At 47.4% G+C, this 8,863-nt stretch overlaps 2 protein-coding genes across 2 annotated transcripts; one reads left to right on the forward strand and one right to left on the reverse strand.

Moving 5' to 3' along the window:
• Positions 1-229: 229 nt before the first annotated feature.
• Positions 230-2,994, reverse strand: LOC6601122 (DDB1- and CUL4-associated factor 8). The gene is made up of 6 exons (XM_026993886.1): positions 2,784-2,994; positions 2,072-2,708; positions 1,165-2,004; positions 962-1,104; positions 638-878; positions 230-574 (listed from the first exon to the last, which is right to left on the reverse strand). The coding sequence occupies exons 1-6, from the start codon at positions 2,933-2,935 to the stop codon at positions 230-232; spliced, it is 2,358 nt and encodes a 785-aa protein (XP_026849687.1). The 5' UTR covers positions 2,936-2,994.
• A 1,016-nt stretch (positions 2,995-4,010) lies between these two features.
• Positions 4,011-8,151, forward strand: LOC6601123 (isoleucine--tRNA ligase, cytoplasmic). Its single transcript, XM_026993903.1, has 6 exons — positions 4,011-4,168; positions 4,242-4,860; positions 4,932-5,564; positions 5,631-6,481; positions 6,547-7,039; positions 7,100-8,151. The coding sequence occupies exons 1-6, from the start codon at positions 4,026-4,028 to the stop codon at positions 8,048-8,050; spliced, it is 3,690 nt and encodes a 1,229-aa protein (XP_026849704.1). The 5' UTR covers positions 4,011-4,025; the 3' UTR covers positions 8,051-8,151.
• The last annotated feature ends 712 nt before the right edge of the window (positions 8,152-8,863 follow it).

Here is an 8,863-nt window from a genome sequence, read left to right on the forward strand (position 1 = left end):
GGTATATGCTTGCTTATTCTTTACAAGTACAAATTCACAGCATTAAAAACGCTTTTAAAAACAAAGGAGACTACGGCCACGGCCCGCACCACATCTCGAATATATCTATCTGCAAATGCGAGCCCCGAACTTTAAAAGTGCAGCCCCGCACTCGCTCTACTCGAGATGATAAATATTGTAACTATGCTTTGGATGGTGGTGGTGTGGAGTGTGGATGTCTGCTATGGGCCTATTGCGTGTTGCAGCCCATGGGGTCTGTGCGAGGATATCCTTCCCCACTGGTGTCCGAGCTGTTGCTGTCACGACGCCGATACATGGAACTGGTGTCGCTGGCGGAGCTGGTGGCGCTGCTAAAACTCTGTTCGTGCTGTGGCACCGATCCTGGTGGGGCATCTGCAGCACCCTCATTGCGACGACTATGGCGACGAACACGCCAGCGAGCTCTGGTGGAGGGATCCCCCATGACTTGACGAAAAAATATTTCGCTGGCGAAATCGTCACCAACGGTCTCCAAAATGCTGCGACGAAAGTTATTATAGAGCGTATCCCGCAGACCCTCCGGTTTTGGCACGTGCTGCAAACAAAATAATATACTTTACTGAATTCTACCAATTCCGGCTGTGAGCTGAACACTTACTTTTCCGGGAACATCGGGGGTCCAGATTTTGACATTATGCTCTAACCCAGACGTGGCCAGCACTGGCATCCAGGGATGCGGTTCCAGGCAGTTAATCACCCCCGCAATATCACCCTTCATGTAGTTGATGATGGACTCTGTGTTCCTGTCCCAAAAGAAGATGTGGCCGCAGTCGCTGCCACTGATCACGTACTCGGATCGTGGTCCAAAGAAGTTAACGCCCTTGATGGTGCGATGGTTTCTGTATGCCAGGCGGCGGTGAACAGGAGAACAGAGCAAAATAATCTAGGGGGTGAGCTCTCTGAGAGATGAACTGTCACTTACACGTGCCCTTCGTAACAGTGAAGAGTATCGCCTTCCTTGTAGTTGCGGCTGTCATAGAGAAATATTCCGGCATCGCTGTAGGAAGCTAGGATTTCGCTTCCGCTGTGATTGTAAACGGCGCAAGTGATGTGCGTCATCTTTGTCTGGGAACGAGAAGAGGACACAAATGAAAAGGCTCACGTTTTGGCGGTAGAACTACTAACCTCCCGAACGCCTCGGGGGGTCATCTCGTGAATGGGACTTGGTAGCTTGCGTTTGTCGTAGACACGAAGATTGTCATCAGTGCCGCTGACACAAAACTCCGGCGCAAACGGATGATGGGAAATGCTAAAAAGACGTACGCGGCTCCGTTGCCCCCGTCTGTTGTGATCATTGTGGGTGCAGTGCAGCATGGTGTTTGCAGATTTACTGGTGCGGAGATCAAAGTGCTTAACAGTCCCATCCTCGCCGGCGCTCATCACCTCGTGCTTGGTGTGCGGAACCACCACGATCTTATGCACTGCATCGGTGTGCGCGTAGAGTCTTGTGGGCTTAGTGTCGCCCCCGGATGGAGGGATGACGGCGCGTCGCACCTGGCCATCGCGACTGGTGGACACAATGTCTAAGCATCCGGCACTGTCAATGAACTTTGTCTGGAAAATGTTCGCGTGGTGGCCCGATTTGAAGATATGCAATGGCTTGTTGTTGGCCCAGTCCCAGACTATGATTCGTGTATCGTCGGAGCCAGAGCAGAGCAGATCCCCGGCCCGATTGAAGTTAAGGCAGTTCACACAGCCCTTGTGTTTGATCATCGTATTCCAGAGCGACATCTGCTCCACGACATGCCTGGACCCGTAGAAGCCCCGCCCGAAGCTATCGACAGAGGTGTGGCCGCCGCGCCACCCAATTCGATTGATGATGTTGTGCTCGCGCTGCATCAACTCATGGGCCGAGTTCCAGGTGTATGGCGGTTTATCCTTGTACATGATTTCGTTTACGGCGAAGTCAATGTTCTCCCAGTCAGCCGCATTTGGCTCCGGTTCAATCCAATCACTATGATCAGCCTAGTGCCCCATGAAAAAGAGAGTTCAGCGAATAGAACAGAACAAAAGAACTTTTTATCGAACTTACCATTCCTCCATCACTGGAGGTGTTGCTTGTGGAACTGTCGTAATGATTCCAAAAGTCATCCTCCATGCGACTGTTAGTGTCGCCATCACTCGATGTCGGTTCGTCGTTGGGGTTGGGGACTACCGCCTCTGCGGTTTCCTCGGTTTCTTCATCTACACTGGGAAGCACTGGAGCGACAGCCGCCTCACTATCGCTGCTGCTCTCTAATGTGGCCACAAGTTCCACGGTTATGCGGCGATATGAACGTGTGGATGGTATGTTCCGCTGGTTGAATGTGGGCGAAGTGTCTGCATTGGAAGTTCCGGGATTCACTTCAACGTCTGACGGATCATCATCGCTGTCGATGGTGTCACTGGTATTGGGCACAATATCAGAGGCAAGCACGGCACTGGCTGCCGCTGGAGACAGCGCACCCTGCACGAGTGAAATCTTTTCGTCCTCCTCCTCTGGCGGACTCATCGATTCGTCGTTGCCCTCTGCTTCCTCCCCCTGTAGCAATATCTGTTTGCTGCTCATGCCTCCCTCTTTGTTGCTATCGTCGTCGTCATCGACGTCGTTGTTATAATGCGTTTTGCTGGTGTTGGTGCTGCTGTAGGTTCCTATTTCAGTCTCGCTTATGACTGCAGTTTTCTCTTCGCTGCGTTTTGCCCAAGCCCAAACAAAAATCAATCAATAGCTACGCACTTGTTGGAAGGTAACCTCATCTACTCACCAAATTGGTGCTGTGGAGGCCTCCATGTCCATGGTCGCATCTCCTGCAGCGGAGCGGCTGCTGGAGCTCTCATCTTCGTCTCCTGAATCATGGCGCTTCTGGCGCTTGCGCGCGGATGCCGATTTGGCAATGGTATCCTCATCCGGATCCATCCTTGCAGCGTCAAAATTTTTCAATTGTTCTCTCGCTCTGACAAGTAACCTTTTTCAACTTAACGATTTTGGGTTTTCTTTATTTTTGTTTATGTCCGATAAGTATATACTTCATGATGATTGAAAGAACTTAACCCACTTATCCCCCCTATATCTAAGTAGGGGAACAACTTGAGTTAAAATAATACCGTATGTACATTGTTCTTGTAGATACATACTTTGCCCTTGCTTAAACAAAAATTATCGCAATATATTTTACCTGTGCTAAAATGCAGGTTTAATTATTTTCTTAGCCAGTTCTACAATGGGTTTATTGTTCTCTGTCCATAATCGGAAATCATATTCCTCGATTTTGATATTAAGTTGAAGCTAGCTAGGACCCTCAGCCCTGAACACATAGTTTTATCCCATTGATTAATCAATTCTTTACAAGGTTGGCCAACTCTAAGTACCACTTTTTATTGTATTTTGTCTAAAATAAGGTTTAAACAAGAAAGGTCAACAAAAATTTCCAGTTTGTACATGATAACTACACGCTATCTACTTAGTAGGTACATATGAACTACATAATTATGCAGTATAACATTTAATGCAATCAGACGTGGTTGGTAAAGAAATTTTTTTATAAGCAAATTTGTTTTTCCAACATTCCATAATTTTTTCCCCAAATTTAATAGGTTTTAGAGATAAGGAACCAATCATCTATTGCATACGATCAATTTCATTTTTTTACACGGCCTATTCTACACGGTCTTTTCTGGAAACAATCTACCGTTTAAAAACAGAATAAGTTGAAGACGTACATTCAAGGTACATTAGGCGAGAAGGGTGTGTTTTACCTTGCATACGTTGCGTTTTTGGGGCCGTTTTGCCTGTTGTCCACACCCTCTTTTTCCTCCCACTATGTAGCAAATGTGTAGTAACCGTGTAGAGTTGCCAACATGTAATAAATTGAGCAAAATGTAAGCACGTTGCCACCAAAATACAAGTGCCACGCAAAATCGCTGCAAAAATATACATTTTTTTGATTCAAAAGGTGAGATATAACATTTGAATATGGCTTCTACTTAAACTACGGAGTTTTGCAGCTATGGGAAAGAAACTGCAGCGGAGTGACGTTTGCCGAGTGCCGGAAAATATAAATTTCACGGCCGAAGAGGAGAATGTACTTCAGCAATGGCGTGACGAGAAGATCTTTGAAAAGTGCAGCCAGCTGTCAAAGGGAAAACCCAAGTAAGTATTTCCGACTATTGCATCAGCCGCACTTTTTCAATATACTTACTAAATATGCACATTTATGATGTAGGTACACATTTTACGATGGTCCGCCTTTTGCTACCGGCTTGCCCCACTACGGCCATATCCTAGCCGGCACAATAAAGGATATTGTAACACGCTACGCCTATCAGCAGGGATACCATGTAGATCGGCGCTTCGGCTGGGATTGCCATGGCCTTCCTGTGGAGTTCGAGATCGACAAGCTGCTGAACATCCGCGGGCCTGAGGACGTGGCCAAAATGGGCATCACTGCCTACAACGCCGAGTGCCGGAAGATTGTCATGAGATATGCGGATGAGTGGGAGAACGTTGTCACTCGTGTGGGTCGGTGGATAGACTTCAAGAACGATTACAAGACTTTGTATCCTTGGTACATGGAGTCCATTTGGTGGATCTTCAAGCAGCTCTTCGACAAAGGCCTGGTATATCAGGGAGTTAAGGTCATGCCCTATTCGACCGCCTGCACAACGTCACTCTCTAACTTCGAGGCAAACCAGAACTACAAGGAGGTGGTGGATCCTTGTGTGGTGATCGCCTTAGAGGCATTGGCACTGCCAAACACCTTCTTCCTCGTGTGGACCACAACGCCCTGGACTCTGCCGTCGAACTTTGCCTGTTGTGTACATCCCACCATGACCTATGTGAAGGTATGTTAACAGCGCAACTGATGTAAATTATGTAAATTACTGATTCAAATTATATTTCCTTGCCTATTCAGGTACGTGACGTGAAGAGCGATCGGCTGTTTATACTCGCGGAGTCACGGCTGTCCTATGTCTTCAAAACGGAGGCGGAGTATGAAGTGAAGGAGAAGTTTGCTGGCAAAACTCTCAAGGATCTGCACTACAAGCCGCTGTTTCCGTACTTTACCAAACGCGGCGCCGAAGTGAAGGCCTACCGCGTCCTGGTCGATGAGTACGTTACGGAAGATTCGGGTACAGGAATTGTCCACAATGCTCCATACTTTGGCGAGGACGATTACCGCGTCTGCTTGGCGGCCGGAATCATCACAAAGTCTAGCGAGGTGATTTGCCCCGTTGACGATGCGGGTCGATTCACAAAAGAGGCCAGCGACTTTGAGGGCCAATATGTGAAGGATGCGGACAAGCACATCATGGCCAATTTGAAGGCGAGCGGCAATCTGGTATCCAGTGGTCAGGTGAAGCATAGCTACCCCTTCTGTTGGCGATCAGATACTCCGCTGATCTACAAGGCAGTGCCCTCGTGGTTTGTGCGCGTCGAGCACATGTCCAAGAATTTGCTGGACTGCAGTTCCCAGACTTATTGGGTGCCCGACTTTGTAAAAGAGAAACGATTTGGAAACTGGCTGAAGGATGCCAGGGATTGGGCTGTGAGTACAATATTCTTTCTACATTTCTAATTTCTTAATCGAGCTGCATCAATCCCTTCGTTTAAGATCTCCCGTAATCGCTACTGGGGTACTCCAATTCCTATCTGGCGGTCGCCCAATGGGGAAGAAACCGTGGTTATCGGCAGCATCAAACAATTGGCGGAACTTTCCGGAGTTCTCGTAGAGGATCTTCACCGTGAGACCATTGACAATATTGAGATACCATCGGCTGTTCCCGGAAATCCTCCACTGCGACGCATTGCCCCCGTTTTCGACTGTTGGTTCGAGTCCGGGTCGATGCCGTTTGCTCAGCAGCATTTCCCGTTCGAGAACGAAAAGGACTTCATGAACAATTTCCCTGCTGACTTCATAGCGGAGGGTATTGATCAGACTCGCGGCTGGTTCTATACGCTCCTTGTGATCTCGACGGCGCTGTTCAATAAGGCACCGTTCAAGAACCTCATCGCAAGCGGTTTGGTACTAGCTGCCGACGGTCAGAAGATGTCCAAGCGCAAGAAGAACTATCCCGATCCCATGGAGGTCGTCCACAAATATGGAGCCGATGCTCTGCGGCTGTACCTTATTAATTCTCCAGTGGTGCGAGCCGAGAGTCTGCGCTTCAAGGAGGAGGGTGTGCGCGACGTTATCAAGGATGTGTTCCTTCCTTGGTACAATGCCTACCGTTTCCTACTGCAAAACATCGTGCGTTACGAGAAGGAGGATTTGGCGGGCAAGGGCCAGTACAGCTATCAGCGGGACCGCCATTTGAAAAATATGGATCAGGCTTCAGTTATCGATGTGTGGATACTGTCATTCAAGGAATCTCTTCTTGAGTTCTTTGCGACCGAAATGAAGATGTATCGTCTGTACACAGTCGTGCCCAGACTTACGAAGTTCATTGATCAACTAACCAACTGGTGAGATCTGTTATTTCTTTTTGACTGGACTGGCGCATAATCCAATAATGATTCTTCATTTTAAGGTATGTGCGTCTCAATCGTCGTCGCATCAAAGGAGAGCTTGGATCAGAGCAGTGTATCCAGTCGCTGGACACGCTCTATGATGTTCTCTACACGATGGTCAAAATGATGGCCCCTTTCACGCCCTACCTTACGGAGTATATATTCCAGCGGCTGGTCTTGTTCCAGCCACCTGGCTCCTTGGAGCATGGCGATTCAGTCCACTATCAAATGATGCCCGTTAGTCAACAAAAATTCATTCGGAACGACATCGAGCGCTCTGTGGCCCTAATGCAGTCCGTCGTGGAGTTAGGTCGCGTTATGCGTGATCGACGCACTCTACCAGTTAAGTATCCCGTTTCGGAGATTATCGTCATACACAAAGACGAGCAAACCTTGGCGGCTATCAAGAGTCTGCAAGACTTTATTCTTAGCGAACTCAACGTTCGAAAACTGACACTGAGCTCTGATAAGGAGAAGTATGGAGTGACTTTGAGAGCCGAGCCCGATCACAAGGTAAGATATTGACTACCTTTTACATAATGAATCATTCTCTGAGTGCGCATCTCTTTTTAGACGCTCGGCCAGCGACTAAAAGGCAACTTCAAGGCTGTTATGGCTGCTATTAAGTCGCTTAAGGACGATGAGATTCAGAAGCAGGTTGCGCAGGGGTACTTCAACATTTTGGATCAGCGCATAGAGCTGGAGGAAGTTCGGATCATTTACTGCACATCCGAGCAGGTGGGAGGAAACTTTGAAGCCCATAGCGACAATGAGGTTTTGGTCCTCTTAGACATGACGCCCAACGAAGAGCTACTGGAAGAAGGCTTAGCCCGCGAAGTCATCAACCGAGTACAAAAGCTGAAGAAGAAGGCTCAACTGATACCGACCGATCCTGTACTTATCTATCATGAGCTTACTCCCAACACCAATGGCAAAAAGGAAACTTTAGAGGCCGAAGGTCAGCTAAAGAAGGTTTTGGCAAGCTATGCATCCATGATCAAGACGGCCGTCAAGTCGGAATTCGCTCCGTATTCAGCTAATCAGGCAGCTAAAAAACGTCTTATCGCTAGTGAGCTGGTGGATCTGAAAGGCGTTCCTTTGAAGCTCACTATTTGCTCTACCGAAGAGTTGGAGCTGCCTAGTCTACCTTGGCTGAACGTTACCTTGGTCGAGGAATTGAAGCCACGCTTCGGCAAAAGCAATAGAGCGTCCCTGTTGCTCCAGCACAACGTTACTAAAGAACTCATTACCTTGCCTACGTTACGAAACGAGCTGGAGCTATTATTTGGCCTGTACGGCGTCAATTATAATATCTATGTCATCGATCAGCAGAAGAAGCTCAGCGAGCTAAAGTCCATCGACATTGGCCTCAGTGGCAAGCTTTTGGTTTTAGCACGCAGCGCGGAAGCGATCCTGACGACATCAGGGTATGAAGTGGCCGCAGCGCCTTACTCGAAATTTGTTAACCAGCCAGCAGGCAGTACCACATTCACCGAGAATCCTACAGGACATGCTCTAGCTTAAATTCGTTGCTATTTGCTTATTTCACCCTGTTGTAAACGAAAATTAAATAAACCATTTGGTGTGATAAGGTCGAGACACACGTGCCCCGGTAATCAAATAGACGGTACAAATTACTTTTATATCCGATATTAAAGACAACTGGAAAAAAAATCCCTGATCCTTGATAAGGATTCAATCTATGGTGTTTTCCCTGATAACACGATCGAGCAAGAAGTGGCAGAGTTATAGCGATGAAATTGAAAAGAACATTAGAAAGTCAATATCCTTGCCGCACTGACTAAAAAAAAGGAGCCTCCCGATCATGACAAAGCGTGGTACATCAAGATCGAATAAGAAACTGCAGAGTTGTCCAGTAAGTAAGTCAAATGTATTGGCATCAGAAAATAGGATATAAATTTGCTCACGATTTTCGCAAAAATCATCAGTTACCGATGTGTGATACTGTCATTCAAGAAATATCTTCTAGAGTTCTTTGCCACCGAACGACAGTCTGGATCCCCACGATCTTGAGAAAGTAGGTCCTTTTGAGGTCTGGTCCCATTTCCCCGAGATATAGTCACCCGAACTTTTGGTTGGGAAACTAATTAAATTACTGTTTTTGTCTTGTTTCTCTACGATTTATCTCGGCTATACAGTGTCTCATTGGGGCGTGGCATGTCTCTTCGTGACCGAGCGAGTCCTGCCAATCAAATGCAATTGGAAAAAAGAACAACGGTTTATTCACGATTTTCGCAACAAAACGGCCTCATTTTCGTAGTCGAGATTTTGATGCCGAAAGACAGGCTGGATCGATTTGAATTTGCATATCATTAA

Source organism: Drosophila persimilis, unplaced genomic scaffold (genome assembly GCF_003286085.1).
Source record: "Drosophila persimilis strain 14011-0111.01,24,50 unplaced genomic scaffold, DperRS2 tig00000977-arrow-arrow-pilon, whole genome shotgun sequence".
Classification (NCBI taxonomy): Eukaryota; Metazoa; Arthropoda; class Insecta; order Diptera; family Drosophilidae; genus Drosophila; species Drosophila persimilis.

Bases quoted from the DNA above. Each gene is read 5' to 3' on its own strand.
- LOC6601122 (XM_026993886.1), bottom strand. From the start codon at position 2,935: ATGGATCCGGATGAGGATACCATTGCCAAATCGGCATCCGCGCGCAAG. The intron at 2,005-2,071 runs GTAAGTTCGATA...ATGGGGCACTAG, and splicing joins CCTCCAGTGATGGAGGAATG to GCTGATCATAGTGATTGGAT. The intron at 879-961 runs GTAAGTGACAGT...CCTGGCATACAG, and splicing joins CACTGTTACGAAGGGCACGT to AAACCATCGCACCATCAAGG.
- LOC6601123 (XM_026993903.1), top strand. From the start codon at position 4,026: ATGGGAAAGAAACTGCAGCGGAGTGACGTTTGCCGAGTGCCGGAAAAT. The intron at 4,169-4,241 runs GTAAGTATTTCC...TTTATGATGTAG, and splicing joins CTGTCAAAGGGAAAACCCAA to GTACACATTTTACGATGGTC. The intron at 5,565-5,630 runs GTGAGTACAATA...CCTTCGTTTAAG, and splicing joins AGGATGCCAGGGATTGGGCT to ATCTCCCGTAATCGCTACTG.